General features: G+C 47.2%; 1 protein-coding gene, 1 long non-coding RNA gene and 1 other non-coding gene across 3 annotated transcripts; 1 reads left to right on the top strand and 2 right to left on the bottom strand.

Moving 5' to 3' along the window:
- Positions 1 to 2,450: 2,450 nt before the first annotated feature.
- Positions 2,451 to 2,522, bottom strand: TRNAH-GUG. The gene has a single exon. It is a non-coding gene; the product is annotated as a tRNA-His (tRNA).
- Positions 2,523 to 5,728: 3,206 nt separating this feature from the next.
- LOC112343211 lies at positions 5,729 to 6,295 on the top strand. Its single transcript, XR_002991198.1, has 2 exons — positions 5,729 to 5,783; positions 5,835 to 6,295. It is a non-coding gene; the product is annotated as an uncharacterized LOC112343211 (long non-coding RNA).
- Positions 6,296 to 6,913: 618 nt separating this feature from the next.
- LOC112343216 lies at positions 6,914 to 17,955 on the bottom strand. The gene is made up of 4 exons (XM_024666334.1): positions 17,822 to 17,955; positions 16,710 to 16,989; positions 16,381 to 16,479; positions 6,914 to 7,030 (listed from the first exon to the last, which is right to left on the bottom strand). Exons 1-4 carry the CDS (start codon positions 17,953 to 17,955, stop codon positions 6,914 to 6,916), a joined length of 630 nt encoding a protein of 209 aa, XP_024522102.1.
- Between the last annotated feature and the right edge of the window lie 4,428 nt (positions 17,956 to 22,383).

The following is a 22,383-nucleotide window of genomic DNA, read 5'->3' as shown; positions in this document are numbered from 1 at the left end:
GAAAAATCCTTCTTGCATCAGCCATGCAAACAAAGTGTCCAATTGCATAAAGGTTTGTAGCACTCCAGGATCTGCTTGCCTTGTTAGTTGCTGTCAATCATACCAAAGTAACTCGCTTTCATCATCGTGCTTTTGTGACAAGGGCCAATACAAACTACCCTCTTTCATGCAAGTCGTGAAAGAGTGTAAATCTACATTCTGTAAACATTAGAAAGTGAAATTTATCTATACAATAATTGATAAAAGTTTAAATTTTCAGCAAATTTTTTGTTTGTGCAGAAAACATATTCAAGTTTGAAGCTGTAACAAAAAGGGTTTTGTTTCTTGGTTCTAGCTCGAACAACATTCTTGCAGCCTCACTTCCAAGCTCAAGCTTGTTTTGGCTCACACAGGCTCGCAACAGGCATGTCCACTCTGCAGCATCTGGAACGTAAGGCATGCTGCAAATTAGTTCTTTTGCATCGCTCAAGTGCCCAGCTCTGGCTAGAATGTCAACCATGCAACAGTAATGCTGCTTTGACGGATTCAACATAAAATCCCAGACTAAAGAGCCAAACCATGACTTGGCAGCAGCAACACTTCCACTGTGATTGCATGCGAATAAAATTGACACAAAACATGTTGAATCTGGTAAGCCTGTCAAACTCAAATCGTAAGCAGTATTAAAAGCTCCAGAGAAGTTTTGCTCTTGCACATGAGCAGCCAGCAAAATCTTCCAACTTATAAGATCTCTTTCTGGAATTAAACGGAATTCTTTTGCAACTGCCTCATGTCCACAGCTTCTTGCAGTGGCAGTGAGCATTGTGTTCCAGGATACTGAGTCTCTTTGAGGCATCAATCGATAAAACACAAGTTTGATTTTAGAAATGTGCCACTCTTGTGCATATGCGGATAAAATTGTATTCCAAGAAGCAATGTCCCTTTCTGGCATACAATTAAACATATTTTGAGCTTCATCAACATAGCCAAACTGAGAAAGCAATCTAAGCATTGAATTTTTACAGCCCAGGTCTTGTTGTGGCATTTCATCAATCAGAACCTTTGCTAAATCCAACATTCTCGTATTCTTATCGTTGTGGGTGTAGGCACTTAGCATTGCGTTGAACGAGGCCATGTCTCGACGAGGCATCGCGTTGAAAGCTTTCTTCGCTTCGTCCAGTTGACTAGCCTGGGCATACCCAAAAATCATCGCGTTCCAAGCTGCCAGGTTTCGCTGGGGCATTCTTTCAAACAACTTTTCGGCCTCTTTGATACGCCCACTTTGCCATTGCATGAGTAGCATGGTTGTCCAGGAAATCACGTCCCAAGCAGGCATTCCATGGAAAATTTCAAGGCTTTCTTTCATATATCCGTTCCGGGCATAGAGAGACAGGATTCCATTCCACGAAACAATGTTGTTTTCCGGCATTGTGTCAAAGAGCTCTTTTGCCTGGTTGACAAGGTCGCACTCGCCATAAGCATGAATCATGACTGTCCAAGCAACAACGCTCCATTGAGGCATTCTATCAAATATCTCTTTTGCCTTCTCAACATGCCCAAGTTGGGCATAAGCCGTGAGCATTGAAGTCCAGGAGATGAGATCTTGTTGCGGCATTCCATCAAATATCTCCTTGGCTTTTCTAATCATCCCGTTTGTTACGTAGACAGAAAACATTGCAGTCCACGAGACCAGGTTCCTCTCAGGAATCTCATCAAACAAAATCTCAGCCTGTTGTAGAAAGAAGTTTCCCTTCTGCTGCGCAAACGCATTTAGAATGGCGTTCCAGGCACCCAAATCCGTGGCTGGCATCGCGAGGAATGTCTCCCAAGCCTCTGTGACAAAACCACCTTGAGAGAAAGCCGATAACATGGCTGTCCAAGAGACGAGATTCTTCTCAGGCATCTTTGCAAACACCAGCTTAGCCTCGTTAACATGCCCTGTTCGGGCATATGCTGTAACCATTAAGTTCCAACATGCAATATCAAGGATCGGCATTTGGTTAAAAACTATCTCGCACTCTTCAAGAAAACCGTTTTTTATGTATGCGGCGAGCATAGCACTACACGAAACCACATCTCTCTCGGGCATACGATCAAAAATCTCTTTAGCCTGCGGGAGATCCCCGTTTTCGGCAAATACGTTCAGCATCACAGTCCCTGCAACAGCAGTTTTGTGAGGAATGGAGCTGAAGAACCGCTTGGCCTCGTCAAAGCTCCCATTTCGCAGGTAAGCAGTGAGCATCAAATCCCAGCTGAATGAATCTTTTGGCTGGATTTGATCAAAGACTATCCAAGCATGATAATGGCTGCCGCATCTTCCATACATTTCTATGAGCTTGTTTGCCAAGTAAGTATCAGAGGTGAGAGACTTTGGTGGTAGGCTTGAATAGATCTGTCTGGCATCAGATAGCGAGCTGCATGACTGTATCAACTGAAGCCAATGATTCCTAGTCAACATTAGTCAAAACGACTGTGGCTGCTGGGATTCGAGCCCAGGTCTCCACGGCCACAACGTGGAATTCTCACCACTAAACTACAGCCACCTTTTGGATATGATTGAAAGACAAGGTGAGCCAACAATAAATTCAACAAGGCCATTTTCTCCAGATGCCATCTTGCAAATGGACTCATCCTTATTGTGTTATCTCAAATATTAGTTATGCTACAAAGAAGGCTGGATTCGCTGGAGCTAACAAGTTCTGGTAGGAAACATTGCTTGGGATGTCGATTTCCATTTTTCAAAACTCTTGAGATTCTAAAATATGATCATTCTAGCACAGAATTAACTTTTGATCTCTTGATCTTAATATAGGAATGGACAACGTCAAACTTTGGCCAGAACAAAATCAGTTTGCGTGGAGCTTGGACGTTCCTTGGCAGAAAGCCTCCATACTGTCACTGGAAACCTCCCTTCAAAGGAGTGAACGGGATGGTAACGTTTCCCCCTGCTCTGCTAAATCTAGCGTAAACCTCATTCATAAACAAGTGTTTAACATAAAATGAAATAGAAAAAAATACTTCTGTGATTAGAATCAGAAAACTTGATATGGAAGTAATTTGGAATACCTGTTACGTTGGACATTTAGCACGTTCCTGTGTAGACACACATTGTTATGTCGTAGAAAAACTAAGTGGCCTATTGTCATGGCCCCGTCCCTTCCGCATTTCCATGCGATGGCGTCAATCATAGAGGTAAGATGCTGCTGTTTTTCCTTTGTACCATGCCAAGTCGTCCGCCCACGGACACAAGAAAGAACGATAGTGCAGGAAGTTGTGCTGTACCAAGCTGTGGAGAGCCGCCTTGGAAATTATTTTGTAGCCCGTGAGGTACTGCACAGAGACGACACCACCCTCAGCCTGTGTCAGTTCCCTCAACACTGCTTCGTAGTCTTCAACGTTCCAGCACGGTCTATCGCTGTCCAAGTTGCCTTGAAAGTCCATAGGTCCGAAGCCCATTTCAACTTGCTGGCGAGTTGCGTCCACCAGTATCTTGCACTGGGACACCCATGCTTTTAGTAAGAGAGACTCGTCCTCCAGATACGAACTCAGATTCAGCGCCAGGCGACTTAAGAGCAACGTTCTTCCACCAACGAAAGAAAAGATCTCCTTCCACAAATCCTCTGGAAACTTGTATCCATCGGCAACCCAGCCGTCAAGTAATGCCATCAGGAAAAATTCCCGAGCCTGCTCCTCAGTAAGGTCACCGACCATCCGCGGCTGGTACCTCTCGGGGCCAACATGCAAGTGAAGCCAGAATCTGAAGAAGTCTTCTGAGGTGCAGAGAATCACATTGGCCTCCTGGCGCTCTTTGGTAACCATGATGAAATAAGCCATCAAGGTCCTCAGGTGTTGTTGCTCCTCTGGTGCGAGGCTCCACTCGAGGAGTCTGTGTGCCTCGTCAATGATCAAGGTCGGGAGGGCCGCGTCTTTGCGAGATGCTAAACGTCGTCTCCAAGAGAATAGAAGGCCGCAGATGCTTTTCAATAAAGCCTGTATCCGGAGTGCGCTCCACATCTTGAATGTGTTCACTTAGCCCACCTGCAGAGGCTGCAACATTGTCCACCGTTGGGATGGTCTTGGCATACTCGGCCGCTGCTGCCAGAAAGGGATTCAGCTGAGACTTGAGCTCCTTCGCAAAGTTGGCTGCAGTGAATGTTCCTGCCCTCATGTTGAGGTAGATAGGGTGGCCTTGGCCACTTATCTCCTGCCTCCTCGCAAACTCTGACAGGAAAGCAGACTTCCCCGAGTCCTATGGACCAGTGATCAGCACCATACTACCGGTCTTGCACAGCTTAGTGAGATCATCAAGCTCCTTCTTTCTGTTGTAGAACAGGTTCTCAGCTTTGGCAGCGCACTGCAGGATCCTTCTCGCCATCAACCCTAGCTATACGTCAAAATCGGTTGAAAATAGTTTTAATACTAAGCTCTAAGGTTTCCCTGCGAAGAAGTTGGCAAGACAATTTTAGGGTTTTCGCAATGTGTTCCTGGCAAGTTGTGATCAGCATTGGGGCCACGATTGTTGCGGGCTACAGCATGCTTCATCTCAAGAGCGCTTCGAAGAATGTGGAAGCGAAAGAAGCTCTTTCTGCTGGAGGGAAGTCACTGGGCAGTTCTGTCGACGCACGAGGAGCTGCGCGGGATGGGCTGGCATGCATCGGCATTGGACTTGCCATTGGTCTTGGAGCTGTTGCCATTGCGCTGGGCTATGGACTGGGGAGGAAATGCTTGCCTTGTTAGTTGCTGCCAATCATACCAAATAAGTCGCTTTCATCATCGTGCTTTTGTGATAAGGGCCAATACAAGTTTGCCAAAAAAATTTACTCACACAACTAATAAACATCGCAGAAAATCCACTGCATCCTTGTCTTTAATCATCTCATACCCACCTTTGCCTTGTTTTCATCGTAGCTCAAACTCAAACCAATACCTTTAAGAAAGGGTTCTCTTCTAAGAGCAGGCTAAGCACGATTGGAGCTCCGGCTTCGAGCTCTACCCCGCCATGATCCTTGAGGGAGTGAGACCCAATGATGTCACATTCACCAACATGCTCTTCCTGTGCAGTCACGGTGGTGGTTTCGATCGAGAGTGAAGTATCTGGGACGCTTGCGCATCGATCGTGCTCGAATTCGGCGTCAAGATCACGCCCGATCACCACTGCTCGATTGTGGATGTTCTTGGGCGATCCGGGCGGCTCGAGGAGGCAGAGGAATTGGTGGACAAGGGGATGGGATTCGAGCCGGGGATCGTCGAGTACCGTACGCTCTTGGGGAGCTATACGGTTGCTTGCGACATGGAGAGAGGCGCGGCGTGGCGCAGCGCGTCATGGAAATCGAACCGCAAACTTCCATGGCATATTCGCTCCTGGCCAAGATTTTGGGACCTAGAGGGGAACGCGAGAGGACTCGCTCACCTGATTTGCAAAGCCCGTGTGCCCAGAACGCGAGCTCTCTCATACTTGGTCATATACTTGGTTGTCTTCCCGGGTTCTGTTCGCTCTCCGCCTCTTGGAATTCCCCATCGCCGCCAAATTCCGGCGCCTCCTCATTGTTTTCTTGCTCCTCAACCTCTTCCTTGAAGTGCAATCGAATCGCTGCTTGAAATGGAGCGAGCTCCAGAGGCTCATCGTAGCTGCAAAGCGCAGAGATCTAGCGACTTACTCCTCGCCACCGCCATCGTAATCATTGTGGTGATTCCTTCTATGGTCTGGCTAGTGAGAACTCTAAAGTTCTTTTCTTTTTCTTTTTCGTGACAGTATTAACACTCCAGTGATGGTGGAACTCGAGGGCGAGACAGATCCACTCGAGGTATCGAAACTCTGAAAAGGAATTTGTGTGGAGTGACGGAGTTCTTTGCAGATTGCTATGAAGGAGCTGCGTGAACGGAAGATCCCTTTATTCGGCGATACCGAATATGCTCCAGTATGAACGCTATGGAGAGACAGATCCACTTAATAAGTCCTTAATAATCCACTCCAAATGATATTGCGACAAGACGAGGGTATGTTTACACATTTATACTCATCCATTTGTGGTGGTTGCTGTAGAATAGGGTGACATCAGGATCAAAAGCGAGAATCAGAGAAAAGCCCAGCGGGTTACAATGCGGATCAATCAATAGAAGTTTTGGCTTTCTTAGCCTAGAAGTACTTCCGACTTGGCAGCATTGCATTTTGCCACGTGCACAAGCTTAGTACCTCCACGTGGCATCGCGTAATTTTGCCACGTGTACCAGACCTCTTACATGTGCGTTAAAAGCTTTTGGACATCCAGTCGAGCTTTGAGATTGGATTCACCAGTAGCTGTAGCTGTTTTTGATCCTTCTTCGTCTTCTTCTCCTTCGTCTTCTTCGTCCTCTTGTCCTGAGAGATCGTCAACGTCACACCACCAGCTTCTCATCATTGTCGTTGCTTTCATCGTCACTTATGGTGTTGTCGTCTGGTGGAGTATGGTAGTTTAAAAGCTTACCATTGAGGTAGTCCTTGAGAGCAGATTGTGTCTCATCTGGAAGACCTCTCAAAGCTACATAGCCGCATGACTGAGCGTATGACTTGAGAAGCTCACCAGCAGTAGGAGGCCTATTTTGATCCTAATATGGCTTTGGCTTCAGAGCAAGCCGTAAGTCTCTTCCAGCTGCCTCCGTGGGATTTGATTCACAATAACCTGAATCAGACCCTTGTAATCTGTCATCTTATCAACTGGCAGCACACTAGTAGCAACTATGTCAGCCTTGGAACTCATGAACGAAGAAAAAACAATCATAGAGCATCAGCTTGTTGTTGATAATTGGAGTCACACTTGTGCACTTCTTTATACTGCAATAGCATATTTGGTATGGCTACTGCACTGGCTGCTATCTCAGCTGCTGCTGCTGCTGCTACTGCTTTGCCATTTGCTGTGGAATAGCATACCTAGCGTGGCTGCCGTGCCGGCTGCTACTACTGTTGTTGCTCCTGCTTTGCCAGCCGTGCAACTGCTCCTGCCGATGCTGTTGCTGCCACTGTTGTGCTGGCTGCTGCTGCCTCGCTTGCACTCACTAAAGAATATCTACTTTCCTGCCACCATTTCGTAAATAGTATTCTAACTTTTTAAAATCGTTATTCCCACACTGTTCATTGAGGAGTCTATTTATCAATTTAGTCAATTGATCACCATGTATGGAAGCATATGTGTCAGAAACCAAAATAAAGCTGTATAGTTGCAATGTTCTTATTTAGACAAAGATTAGGTGGCGGCCATATTCCAGCAATATTCGATAGATGAGAGGCTCACTATTGTGGGTAGGAAATCCCAAAGTAAATAAATCTCCAGATTTCAACTCTTGAAGTAACTTTTTAAATCTTTCTCCATCAATCCTCTCTGATAGGTATATCACTGTCTCTCCACTTTGAAAAGGGACATTATTTTCATTATCCCAATACCCTCGATAAGAACTTCATCTACACTCAAAAAAATTTCAATCATTTTTTAAATACTTTAAAAGTCTTTTAAATAGTTTAAAACTCTTTTGATTAGATTTCGCTCGTTCTCAGGGAGGGGAGGCAGAGGAAAGGGATTTTTAGGCATTTCACTCCACTCCAAAATAGGTCTACCAAAAGAAGCACCAATAGCTCTTAGAAGAGCATGAGCAAGTGCTCGCAGTATGCGAGTTATGAATCTCTTAACTCTATGTTCTTTACTGCGTTTGCTCAATCGACAGCACCTTCTGTATTCTTTAGAATAAGCCCTAACAACCAAGAACATTGAAAAACCCTAAACAATAAAGAAAGAGGGCAGCTGTTGACCTTAGGGTTGTATGGTTTCAGTAATTCTTTCTCATGTAAGCATCGAACTTGCAACCTCTAGCGAGGGTTGCTATTGCTCCTACTTTGGCAGCTGCTGCTGATGCTGATGCTACTGTTGCCCTCTCCTACGATAGCATACCTGGTGTGGCTGCTGCGTCAGCTGTTGCTCCTCTTGCTCCACTAGTTGTTGCGACTACTACTACCCTCTCCTGTGATAGCATACGTAGCGTGGTTGCTATGCTAACTACTACTGCTCTTGCTCTGCCAGCTGTGTGGCTACTGCTGCCGATGCTGCTATTGCCATTGCTGTGCTGGCTGTTGCTGCTGCTCTACTTGCACTTGTTAAAGAGTTTCAACTTTCCTGCCACCATTTCCTAAATAGTGTTCTAACTTTTGAAAATCGTTGTTCCCACACTATTCATCAGGGAGTCCATTTTTCAATCTGGTCAATTGATCACCATATACAGAAGCATATTTGTCAGAAACCAGAATGAAGTTGTATAGTTGCAATGTTCTTGTTTGGACAAAGATTAGGTGGCGGCCATGTTCTAGCAACATTCGATGGATGAGAGACTCATTGTTGTAGGCAAGAAATCTTCAAGCAAACAGATCTCCAGATTTCAACTCTTGAAATAACTTTTTAAATCTCTCCCCATCAATCCTCTCTAATGGGTATATCACTGTCTCTCTACTGTAAGCGACTAAATTTTCCATTCTACTTTAGTCACTTAACCACACCTCTGACCACTTGGAGGAGTCTCATTCACAACCTCCATAAGTCCAATCCAGGACTTGGGACTTGCTAGCCCCGAGAATGGCATCCATGCCACTCAACATTTGCACTTGGTCCAAGTGCTCCACGTGTCCGATCCCATGACCGACACTCAAAGGTACCACCGACATAGCAGCCCGTTACGCTAAGGCCATGCCCAATCACCTTTGCCACACTGGTAGTCCAATACCACTTGCATCACCGTCTTAGCTCTCCAAGACTAGGCAAACCTTCCGTGAGTGGTCATCTCAGATCCACTCCTTAGCATCCTTAGGATGCCCACCGACAAGGGGAATAGCCTTCCCTAATATCCCTCTGTCAGTCCCCACTAAGTCCCTTTCTGCCCCTGGCCATGTTGGCCAACACTGCCACTGGATCGAGACCCACAGGCCCGACCACTAAGTCCCACGGTCCTCTGGGACTTCCTCACCACACGACTGTGTCCTTGGTCACTACCCCAGAGGACTGCTCCTCTTCCTTTCCACAGTCTGGGCCTTTGGGACAACATTTCGGAACACCGTGGCCTTACGCGAGCCACCTGGGTACTCTCCTCGCCTTCTGCCCTTGGGTGCTCTAGCCATGGGCTTAGAGCGGGTTCCATTGAGCCACACCAGGTATCCAAGTAGGTAGTGCCACCCACACTTGGACTGGGAGCATCGGCCAGTCGATCTCCCGGGGGAACTAGAGCCGGCTCTTGAACACTTCACCAAGCTACCCCGCTTGTCGGTCTGTGTTCACTCTAGTCTTGGACTTCCCAGTGGGCAGCTCATCACCCAACACTGGGTCCGGCCTTCCTGGGCCAAACTGGCCTTTCCTGGCCAAACTGGCTCCACTGCAGTCCTCCCCCTACTATACTTTTGGAGCTCACCAAACCCCCCAGGGTCTGGGAGACGAATGCTTTGGGCTTTCACCCTCTCAGGCTCCGGACTCGGACTCGGACTCGGACTCGGACTCGGATTCGGACTCGGACTCGGACTCGGACTCGGATTCGGACTCGGACTCGGGCTCGGGCTCGGTCTCGGCCTCAGCCTCGGCCTCGGTCTCGGTCCCGATCTCGGTCTCGGTCTCGGTCTCGGTCCCGGTCTCGGTCTCGACTTCGGACTCCATCTCGGACTCCATCTCGGGTCCATCTCGGGTCCATCTCGGACTCCATCTTGGACTCCATCTCGGGTCCATCTCGGACTCCATCTCGGACTCCATTTCGGGTCCATCTTGGGTCCACCTCGGACTCCATCTCGGACTCCATCTCGGACTCCATCTCGGGTCCATCTCGGACTCCACTTCGGACTCCAACTCGGGTCCATCTCGGGTCCATCTCGGACTCCACTTCGGACTCCATCTCGGACTCCATCTCGGGTCCATCTCGGACTCCACTTCGGACTCCAACTCGGGTCCATCTCGGACACTCCCACGTGTCATGTGTTGGTCCTTTTGGGTCCCTTTTTGGAGCCTCGCCTTTTGCTCGCTTCGTGCTCGTTCCTTAAGCACTTCATTGGGAGTTCCACTCCTGCTCTTGACTTTTCAAGTCGGAGCTTTTGGTCCAAACGTGTTACGCTCGTTTGGCTCTCGCTTCGGCCACTACCATGTGGCGCCCTTCCGGCTCCACTTTGGGGCCTAGGGATTTTGTGTCTCACAACTCCACCACCCATAGACGAAGTTCGATGTCCTCATCGAACGGTGAACCATTTTATGAAGTAACACCCGCATGTGTTACCATTTCCATCCTTGGCGCGTAGCCAATATTTGTCAATGGTGTGACATTGAAGGCTCACCATGCCTTCTCCATATTCGTCAATGGTTGGACATTGAAGGCTCACCATGCCTTTTGCATATCCTCTAAGGAGGGTAGTCTCTCCATCTTAGAGACTGATTGGACCACATATAGTGGTTCTCTCCTTTTATTGGTTTAGTTCTCGCTAAACCTCTTAAAGACCCTTCTCTAAGTCAATCCCACTACTCCTTCTCGAGTAGTCTCAATTTCCACCAATATAACCTTTGCACTTTGGAACTTTGAATTTTGACTTCTTGGAGTCAATTTCCTAGGTGTCTCCGACACCTTGCCTTGCACCTTTTGTGCAACTCCACTTCCCATCCTAGGAAGTTCTCTACTCGAGGGCACCATCATCCTCTCTTCTATTTCGTGCCACCTTGGGCACTAAGTTCCATTTATCATACTTTGTGCTAGGGCTGTTCATGGCCCTATCATTTGGCTACCTTACCGCTCCCTCCCTTGGAGCTTCCACTTTCGCCAAATTGGAGCATTTCGGAATCCCTCCTTGGAAACACACTTCCTTTCCCGCAACTTGTTAGCGTCCAACACATTAGTGTTCCTCGCCTAACTTTGTCACTTGGATTCCTTCCAAGGGATTCCACGGCCCTATCTTGGCCACTCATCTTTTGCTCCTATCCGTTGATTGTTGCACCAAGCAACATCGAATCTCTACCTCCTTCCTTGAGGTATTGTTTCGGTTCCATAGCAAAGACTCTTCTTTGCCAAGTCCGGAGGATGTTCACCCCTAGTACGTCTCTTTAGCATCTTCTGCTATGGGCTCTATCCACGGCCCAACTTTGTGACCCTCCCATGGGTCTTTTATAGAGACTACTTTCCTCGGACTCACTATGCCATCGCACGGACATAGTTTATTTCCCTTAGGTGCTCTTCCCACTTGGTCATCACGACCAAGCCACACCACCTTAAACAGTTCAATTTCAACATTTTGAACCAGGAACTTCATTCCTTAGCCAACCAAGGACCTTGTCCTTATCTGGCCATAAGATCACCTAGTGATCTCACCTTGGCACCTTAACAGAGTTGCCAAGAGGTACTTGGTCTTCTAGACCTCCAAGTTGTTGACTATAACCCCGGGGGCATCCCCCACACTTGGCGGTGCACCCAAGCCAGCCCTTACGGCCAAGGGTTCATAGCAACTGAGATTAGGTGTCCCCATCTCACTCACCACGACCTTGGTGCCACTTACACCAAAGCGTTCAAGTTAGATATGCTGAGATTTCACACTAAGCAATCTAACCGTGCATCACGACTCCGAGGCATCCCTCGCTTGGCGGTGTGCCCAAACCAGTCTCCCCACTGAGAGTCCATGACCACCGAAATATGAGTGTCCTCATATTCCAAACCATCACCACGCCCTAGTGATTTGGGACTCGAACCCAAGCACTAGAGGGTCGGGACTCGAACCCAACCTCCGTATATGCATCTACGGACGGCATCACACAAGATGCCTGGCGTGACTCCCCACGCCGGTGCACCAACTCATTTTTAAAGCGCGCTACAGATCACAGTTTAGGAACCTAGTTCCTCCACACTGCCAAGTCCTCTCACTTGACATGTCTGTGATCATGCATGGACTCCTCCATGCTCGGCCCCATGGCCCACCCTTTTTGAAGTTATCATCTTCAACTAGGGTATTTGTTCCCCCGACGTGCCAATCTCGCTTGGCAAGTCCTCCGACCATTGTAACATGGTTCCTGCATAAGCGTGAAAGTCCTTGACCATCGACTTTCGTTCAAAGCCCTCTCTTTGAACACTCGGGAACTACTTCCCTAACCTTGATAGCCTTGCTTCATGGCAAGCTTCAAGACCACGCTTCTGCTGCGCCACTCTGATTTCGCGCGTTCCATGAACCATTTACACTTGGCCTTTCTAGGTACTAAGCTACCCAGAATCGTCTTTGGGAACCTTGAAGGAACTCTGTCCCTCAGCTTGCTAAGGCCTCCCTTTTTGCAAGCCTTCCAAATGCCACATAGTCTAACATGAACAATTCCATATTTTAGACTCTCCATGGCATCACGGTTGCTAGCGGCAACACCCTCGAGCCCCCACTTGATTCTCCACTCCCAGCTGGCATAACCAACCTTGGTTATGCCCTTTGATTCCTACGGTTCGGTTCTATCCCCTTACTTCTTGCTTTTTGGCTTCACACCTTTCCTTTGGTCATTCTCCTCCAGACCAGGAGGATAGCTTTGCACTTTCTATCATGCTTTAGCAAGTATTCTTAGGGATGAACCTACTCAATAGCCGAGGGAGTGGTTCCTCAATCCGGGTATGCTCACCTTATAATCCCACACACTGGGATTACATTGTTGCTTATGGGCCTTTACATGCCCATCACTAGCCTTGCCAAAATTCCATTTTTGGCTTTGTCCAACTCGGGTAGACAGTCCTCTCCTGTCTCCGCAACCTTGGACATTTGGATAGCACCTTCTATCCATCATTCGCTAGGGACTTAGTCCCTTGGGCTTTATCCATTGCCCTCGCGACATCAAACACCACCTTTTGGTGTTCTAGAGTGTTCGGGTGTCCCAATGATGGCTTTCTTGACAATGAGTATTTCCTTTTATGACATTGACTTACTATATCGCAACACAAGCAACTTATCCCCCGTAAGGGTATATCCAACTTCCCTATACTATTAAGAAGTCTTGGGTAGCTACCTTCTACCCGTTTAACCAGTTATTTTGCACCTCTTGCTTAGTTGCCTCATAGTTGTCAAGTCCTACAACTCATTGCTTGGTGCTTTCACACCTCCATCATTATCTGGGTCACCACACTCCAACTGCATGCTCTGCAACTTAGGCTATGCTATTCCCATTTCCATTGGGATTCCTTTGGCAAGGGGTTCTCATGAACCCACCAACATAGCCTCAAGGTATCACACCTTGGCACATTTGGTGTCTCCACACCATTGGCTCCACGAGCCTACCTCTATGACATTTCCCCTTCGTGTCTAAGTCTTTGCCAAGACCAACACCGCTCTTTCTCATGCCAACCATCTGTTAGCACTGCACCATAGAAGTCACACACAACTTTATGTCAAAGTTGTTTTCTTCTGGGAACACCTTTCCCATAACTTTAGCATGGCACATTTTGCCATCGATGAGATACCCTCTGTTCTCATCCTTGGATCCTATGATCCCCCCCCATCCTTTGTGGGGTATACCACACCTTAGTCCAAATGCTTCCATCAGTCCTTTTAGGACCATCCGTTGACTCTACTTGAGTCATCCAGCAATTTTGGACTTGGTTAATCCACAGACCCGTAAGGGCTTACTTGTGAGGCACTAGCTCACTGGCATACACTTCTTGCATTCCTGTCCTACTCAAAAGGACTATTTTCACAAGTGTTACTCCGACACTTGATTTTGTTCTCTGGGGGCAACCTTTGCCCCTTAGGACTAATTGTCCATGTGATGAGAACACCAACTCATCCACTTAATACACCCCCAACTCCTTGGGTTGTTCCAACATTTATTAGAGGTAGCCCCGGCTACCTTTTCAAGGACTCAAGTCCTCTTCCGTATTTTACAACCCACGGTCATTACTTCTGGTCTCACATTCATGAGCACCAACCTCAACTATATGAGGAAAATCTTGTGACTCCTTTATTGGTTTGGAGTCTTTATCTTTCCCATGATCCCAACTGTAGTTGTTTACCACAACTACATTAGCCAGTTTGCTAAGTCAAACGCTCATCTGGATCACATCCTCAACTCTTTGAGGAAAACCATATACTGTTCCCAAGATCCCAAAGTCGTTCCATTATTGGCCCTTTTCTATCCACCACCTTGTCTACAAGTTCACACATGAACTATAATGGAGAGCCATGTCTTCCCGACTTGCTACTCCTCAAGGATAGGCCCACTCCTCGGACCTTCCGATGCCAACACCAGTGGTGATATACTTGAGCACCAATAAAAGTCGGACTAAGGAACAGCTCCGATACCAAATTGTAAGCGACTAAATTTTCCATTCTACTTTAGTCACTTAACCACACCTCTGACCACTTGGAGGAGTCTCATTCACAACCTCCATAAGTCCAATCCAGGACTTGGGACTTGCTAGCCCCGAGAATGGCATCCATGCCACTCAACATTTGCACTTGGTCCAAGTGCTCCACGTGTCCGATCCCATGACCGACACTCAAAGGTACCACCGACATAGCAGCCCGTTACGCTAAGGCCATGCCCAATCACCTTTGCCACACTGGTAGTCCAATACCACTTGCATCACCGTCTTGGCTCTCCAAGACTAGGCAAACCTTCCGTGAGTGGTCATCTCAGATCCACTCCTTAGCATCCTTAGGATGCCCACCGACAAGGGGAATAGCCTTCCCTAATATCCCTCTGTCAGTCCCCACTAAGTCCCTTTCTGCCCCTGGCCATGTTGGCCAACACTGCCACTGGATCGAGACCCACAGGCCCGACCACTAAGTCCCACGGTCCTCTGGGACTTCCTCACCACACGACTGTGTCCTTGGTCACTACCCCAGAGGACTGCTCCTCTTCCTTTCCACAGTCTGGGCCTTTGGGACAACATTTCGGAACACCGTGGCCTTACGCGAGCCACCTGGGTACTCTCCTCGCCTTCTGCCCTTGGGTGCTCTAGCCATGGGCTTAGAGCGGGTTCCATTGAGCCACACTAGGTATCCAAGTAGGTAGTGCCACCCACACTTGGACTGGGAGCATCGGCCAGTCGATCTCCCGGGGGAACTAGAGCCGGCTCTTGAACACTTCACCAAGCTACCCCGCTTGTCGGTCTGTGTTCACTCTAGTCTTGGACTTCCCAGTGGGCAGCTCATCACCCAACACTGGGTCCGGCCTTCCTGGGCCAAACTGGCCTTTCCTGGCCAAACTGGCTCCACTGCAGTCCTCCCCCTACTATACTTTTGGAGCTCACCAAACCCCCCAGGGTCTGGGAGACGAACGCTTTGGGCTTTCACCCTCTCAGGCTCCGGACTCGGACTCGGACTCGGACTCGGACTCGGATTCGGACTCGGACTCGGGCTCGGGCTCGGTCTCGGCCTCGGCCTCGGCCTCGGTCTCGGTCCCGATCTCGGTCTCGGTCTCGGTCTCGGTCCCGGTCTCGGTCTCGACTTCGGACTCCATCTCGGACTCCATCTCGGACTCCATCTCGGACTCCATCTCGGGTCCATCTCGGGTCCATCTCGGACTCCATCTTGGACTCCATCTCGGGTCCATCTCGGACTCCATCTCGGACTCCATTTCGGGTCCATCTTGGGTCCACCTCGGACTCCATCTCGGACTCCATCTCGGACTCCATCTCGGGTCCATCTCGGACTCCACTTCGGACTCCAACTCGGGTCCATCTCGGGTCCACCTCGGACTCCACTTCGGACTCCATCTCGGGTCCATCTCGGACTCCACTTCGGACTCCAACTCGGGTCCATCTCGGACACTCCCACATGTCATGTGTTGGTCCTTTTGGGTCCCTTTTTGGAGCCTCGCCTTTTGCTCGCTTCGTGCTCGTTCCTCAAGCACTTCATTGGGAGTTCCACTCCCGCTCTTGACTTTTCAAGTCGGAGCTTTTGGTCCAAACGTGTTACGCTCGTTTGGCTCTCGCTTCGGCCACTACCATGTGGCGCCCTTCCGGCTCCACTTTGGGGCCTAGGGATTTTGTGTCTCACATCTACTTTGAAAAGGGACACTATTTTCATTCTCCTAATACAACTAAAAACAACTTCATCTACATTTAGAAAATTTTTGACCATTCTTTAAGTAGTTTAAAAGTTTTTTATGTACTTTAAAATTCTCTCAATTATATTCCGCTCGCTCTCAAGGAAGGGAGGTAGAGGAAAGGGATTTTTAGGCACTTCGCTCCACTCCAAAATAGGTCTAAGGAAAGTAGCACCAATAGCTCTTAAAAGAGTGCGAGCAACGCGAGCAAGTGCCTACAGTATGCGAGTCTTGAATTTTTTAACTCTATGTTCCTTACCACATTTGCTTAATCAATAGCGCCTTCTGTATTCTTTGGAATAAGCCATAACAACCTAAAACACTAAAAAACCCTAAACAATAAAGAAAAAATCCTTACTGCGAAGCTTGCAATGTTGTGCTTGACTTCTAGTAAATCCCTCACAATGTCGTAAGTCATACTCTCGGCTTGAGCTAGCTTCGTGTTCAGCATAAATACCTGCAAGATTTTCCCGAGTCACGAAAGTGAGTGAATGAGCTCTTCACGTTTCTACCTCTTTCTCACGAATTGTGGCCGTAGCCTCCAACTCCTTGACCCGTCTCTTGTTTGTGGAGTGCTCTTCATTACTTACCCCTAGTCCAATGCACTTGAATGGTGGCTGTTGATCTTAGGGATGTGTGGTTTCGGTAATTCTTTCTCATGCAAGCATCGAACCCACAACCTCTAACGAGGGTTGTTGCTACTGCTGCTCCTGCTGCGGCAGCTACTGCTGATGCTACTATTGTTGTTGCCCTCTCCTGCGACAGCATACCTGGCATGGCTGCTGCATCGGCTGCTTCCTTGGTTGTTGCAGCTCCTGCTCTGCCATTTACTGTGGCTGCTGGTGCCCTCTCCCACAATAGCATACCTGGCGTGGCTGCTGTGCCGGCTACTACTACTGCTGCTACTGCTACTACTTTGCCAACTGTGCGGCTGCTATTGTTGATGCTGCTGCGCTGGTTGCTACTGCTGCCTCGCTTGCACTCACTAAAGAATATCTACTTTCCTGCCACCATTTCCTAAATAGTATTCTAACTTTTGAAAATCATTATTCCCACACTATTCATTGAGGAGTTTATTTATCAATCTGGTCAATTGATCACCACATACGGAAACATATGTGTCAGAAACCAAAATGAAGCTATATAGTTGCAATGTTCTTATTTGGACAAAGATTAGGTGGCGGCCATGTTCCAGCAACATTCGATAGATGAGAGGCTCACCATCATGGGTAGGAAATCCCGAAGCAAACAGATCTCCAGATTTCAACTCTTGAAGTAATTTTTCAAATCTTTCCCCATCAATCCTCTCTAATGGGTATATCACTGTCTCTCCACTTTGAAAAGGGACACTATTTTCATTGTCCCAATACCCTCGAAAACAACTTCATCTACACTTAGAAAAATTTCGATCGTTCTTTAAGTAGTTTAAAAGTTCTTTATGTAGTTTAAAACTCTCTTAATTAGATTTTGCTCACTCTCAGATAGGGGAGGCAGAGGAAAGGGATTTTTAGGCACTTTGCTCCACTCCAAAATAGGTCTACCGAAAGCAACACCAATAGCTCTTAGAAGAACGCAAGCAGCATGAGCAGCGCAAGGAAGTGCTCATAGTATGCGAGTCTTGAATCTCTTAACTCTATGCTCCTTACCGCATCTACTCAATTGATAATGCCTTTTGTATTCTTTGGAATAAGTCATAACAACCAAGACAACTAAAAAACCCTAAACAATAAAGAAAGAGGGCGGCTGTTAATCTTAGGGTTGCGTAGTTTTGGTAATTCCTTCTCATGAAAGCATCGAACCTGTGACCTCTAATGAAGGCTACTGCTACTACTGCTGCTACTGCTCCGGCAGCTGTTGCAGCTATTGCTGCCGATGTTGCTGCTGCTACTACCTTCTCCTGCGATAGCATACCTAGCGTGGCTGCTGCACTCATTGCTGCCCTCTCCCGTGATAGCATACTTGGCTGTCACTGACTAATTTTTCCATTCTACATTAGTCATTTAACCACACCACCTATATCATAGTCCTGTCTCTAAAAAATTGGGCCATCCGTCCATGAGTGATCATCTTAGATCCACCCCTTAGCATCCTTAAGATGCCTACAGGCATGGGGAATAGCCTTCCTCAATATCCCTTTTTCGGTCCCCACCAAGTCCCTTTCTGTCCATGGTTGTGTTCGCTAACACTGCCACTAGATCAAGGCTTACAAGCTTGACCATTAGGTCCCTTTGTTCTCCAAGACCTCCTTGTCATATGACCGCATCCTTGGTCACTACACCAGAGGATTGCTCTTCTTCCTTTCCACCATTCGAGATTCTAGGACAACATTTCGGAACACCGTGGCCCTTCGTGAGCCTCGTGGGTACTCTCCCCACCTTTTGCCTTTGGGTGCTCTAGCCATGGGCTTAGAGCGAGGTTCCATTGAGCCATGCCAGGTATCCAAGCAGGTAGTGCCACCTACCCTTGAACTGGGAGCATTAACCATTCGATCTCCTAGGGGAACTAGAGCCGGCTCTTGAACACTTCACCAAGCTACCCCGCTTGTTGGTCTGTATTCACTCTAATCTTGGACTTCCCAGTGGTCAACTCATCACCCAACACCTGGGTATAGTTTTCCTGGGCCAAACTAGCCTTTCTTGGCCAAATTGACTCCACTAGGTTCCAACCCTTATACTCTCCCTACTATACTTTTGGAAGCCCCTATAGCCACTTGCCCCCCCCCCCTTACCCCCCCCCCCTTACCCCCCCCCCCCTTGGGGGACGATCTCTTTGGGCTTTCACCCAACAGTTTGTATTAGTATTTGGACTTAGACTTGGACTTGGACTCAGACTCGGTCTCGGTTTCGGACTCAGACTCTGTCTTGGTCTCAATCTCGGTCTTGATTCCATCTCGGACTCCATCTCGAACACTTCCATGTGTCATATGCTAGTCCTCTTATGTCCCTTTTTTAGAGACTCACTTAATGCTTTCTTCGTGCTCGTTTCGTTGGGAGTTCCACTCCCACTCTCAACTTTTCGAGTCAGAGCTTTTAGTCCAAATGTGTTACGCTCATTTAGCTTTTGCCTCCGCCACTACCACGTGGCACCGTTTTGGCTCCCCTTTGGGGCCTAGGGATTTTGTGTCTCACAACTCCACCACCCATACAAAGTTCGATGTCCTTATTGAATGACAAACTATTTCATAAAGTAATACTAGCATGTATTACCTTCTCCATCCTTAGCACTTAGTCAATATTTGTCAACGGTTTGATGCCAAAAGTAAGGAGCATAGTCTCTTCAACTTAGAGACTCATTTGATCACTTGTGGTGGTTCTTTTCTTTTATTAGTTTAGTTTTCACTAAACTTGTTAGAGACACCTTTTCTATCTCAATCCCACTATCATTCTCGAGTAGTCTCAGTTTCCATTGATATAACCTTTGCACTTTGGAACTTTTAATTTTGACTTCTCGGAGTTAATTTCCTAAGTGTTTCCGACACCTTGCATTGCACATTTTGTGCAACTCCACTTCCCTATCCTAGGAAGTTCTCTACTTGATGGCACTATCATCCTTTTTTCTACTTTGTGCCACCTTTGGCACTAAATTCCAGTTATCATAATTTGTGTTAGGGTTGTTCACGGCCCTATCATTTGGTTACCTTATTGCTCCCTCCCTTGGAGCTTCCACCTTCGCCAAATTGGAACAATTGGGAATCCATCCTTGGAAACACATTGCCTTCCCACAATCTGTTAGCATTTACCATATTAGTGTTCTTGGCTTAACTTTGCCACTTGGGTTTTATCCCATGATTCCCATGGCTCTTTTCTTAGCCACTAGTTTTTTGCTCCTATCCATTAATTGTTGTTCTAAGTAACATAAGATCACTACCTTCATCCTTGAGGTATTCTTTTGGTTCCATGGCAAAAACTCCACTTTGCCAAATCCAAAAGGTGCTCACCCCTAGTAGGTCTTTTTAGCATTTTCTGCTATAGACCCCATCCATAGCCCAACTTTGTAACCCTCCTATGGGTCTCTTATAAAGACTACTTTCTTTGGACTCACTATGCCATCACATTGCCCTTAAATGTTCTTCCCACTTGGTCACCTTAACCAAGCCACACCATTAACATTAACATTAGGTCACCCAACCCTTAACCAAGCCACACCATTAACATTAACCCAAGGACACTTAACCCCAAATATCCCAAGACCCTTAACCGATTGGAAAAAGGGGTGCACTCTTGTTTATGGGCCCTTTCCCTTTATATTTGAACCCCAACGGATCATCTCTCGAGTTGTTCCCTTTGGTTGCTTACAATTCACCACGCTTCCTTGTAAGTTCATGCCCTTATGAACGGAAGCTAGGAGCCGCAGCTCTCCCGAGAGCCCCACTCTCTTGAGACCCTACCCCTCGAGTCGTCAAGCCCAGTGGGAGCAAACTGGACCTACCAGATGTCAATTAACATATGGTATGATTCCCCTAGCCAACCAACAGAGTCAAACCTGAGACCCCTCTGATACCAAATGTAAACTCCTGAATTTGGACTTCCCAAGAGGTCACCCAGCCCAGTACTATTCAAACCCAAGGACGCTTAATCCCAAATATCCCAAGACCCTTAACCGATTGGAAAAGAGGGTGCACTCTTGTTTATAGGCCCTTTCCTTCTGTATTTGAACCCCAACGGATCATCTCTCGAATTGCTTACACCTTTAAGTTGTTGACCATGACCCCGGGGGCATCCCCCACATTTGGTGGTATGCCCAAGCTAACCCTTCTAGCCAAGGGTCCATAACAACTAAGATTGGGTGTCCCCATCTCATTCACCACGTCCTTGGTATCAATTGCACCAAAGTGTTTAAGTTAGATATGTTAAGTTTTCACACTTAGCAATTTAACCATGCATCACGACTCCGGGGCATCCCCCGCTTGGCGGTGTGCCCAAGCCAGTCTCCTTACTAAGAGTCTATGACCACTGAAAAATGAGTGTCCTCATATTCCAAATCATCATTACGCCCTAGTGAGTTGAGACTCGAACCTAAGCACTAGAGGGTCAGGACTTGAACCCAACCTCCGTATATGCATCTACGGACGGCATTACACAGGATGCCTGGCGTGACTCCCTACACCAGTAAACTAATTTATACTTAAAGCGCGCTATAAATCACAGCTTAAGAATGTAGTTCCTCCGCACTACTAAGTCCTTTCACCTGACAAATCTGTGATCATGCATAGACTCTTCCATGCTTGGCCCTATAAGCCACCCCTTTTAAAGTTAGTAACTTCAACTAGAGGATTTGTTCCTCTGACTTGCCAAAGGTCTACCAAAAGCAGCACCAATAGCTTTTAGAAGAGCACAAGCAAGTGCTCGCAATATGTGAGTCTTGAATCTCTTAACTCTATGTTCCTTACCATGTTTGCTCAATCGATAGCGCCTTCTGTATTCTTTGGACACTATTTTCATTGTCCCAATACCCTTAAAAAGAACTTCATCTACACTCAAAAAAATTTCAATAATTCTTTAAGTACTTTAAAAGTCTTTTAAATAGTTTAAAACTCTCTTGATTAGATTCCACTCACTCTCAGGGAGGGGAGGCAGAGGAAAGGGATTTTTAGGCACTTCACTCCACTCCAAAATAGGTCTACCAAAAGCAACACCAATAGCTCTCAGAAGAGTGCAAGCAAGTGCTCGCAATATGCAAGTTTTGAATCTCTTAACTCCATGTTCCTTATTGCATTTGCTCAATTGACAGCACCTTCTATATTCTTTGGAATAAGCCCTAACAACCAAGAACATTGAAAAACCCTAAACAATGAAACACGAGGGCGGCTGTTGATCTTAAGGTTGCATGGTTTCAGTAATTCTTTCTCATGCAAGCATCAAATCTGCGACCTCTAGCTAGGGCTGTTGCTACTCCTACTCTGGCAGTTGCTGCAGCTGTTGCTACTGATGCTGATGCTGCTACTACCCTCTCCTACGATAGCATATCTGGTGTGGCTACTACGTCAGCTGCTGCTACTCTTGCTTGGCCAGTTGTTGCTGCTACTCTTGCTCCACCAGTTGTTGTGACTATTGTTGCTCTCTCCCATGATAGCATACCTAGCGTGGCTGTTGTGTTGGCTGCTGCTACTTTTGCTCTACCAGTTGTGTGGCTGCTACTGCTGATGTTACTATTGCTGTTGTTGCTCTGCTTGCACTTGTTGAAGAGTATCAACTTTCTTGCCACCATTTCCTAAATAGTGTTCTAACTTTTGAAAATCGTTGTTCCCACACTATTTATCGAGGAGTTTATTTATCAATCTAGTCAATTGATCACCATATACAGAAGCATATGTGTCAAAAACTATAATGAAGTTGTATAGTTGCAATGTTCTTGTTTGGAC

Source organism: Selaginella moellendorffii, unplaced genomic scaffold (assembly GCF_000143415.4).
Source record: "Selaginella moellendorffii unplaced genomic scaffold, v1.0 SELMOscaffold_139, whole genome shotgun sequence".
Classification (NCBI taxonomy): Eukaryota; Viridiplantae; Streptophyta; class Lycopodiopsida; order Selaginellales; family Selaginellaceae; genus Selaginella; species Selaginella moellendorffii.
This window is presented reverse-complemented; position numbering and strand designations above follow the sequence as displayed.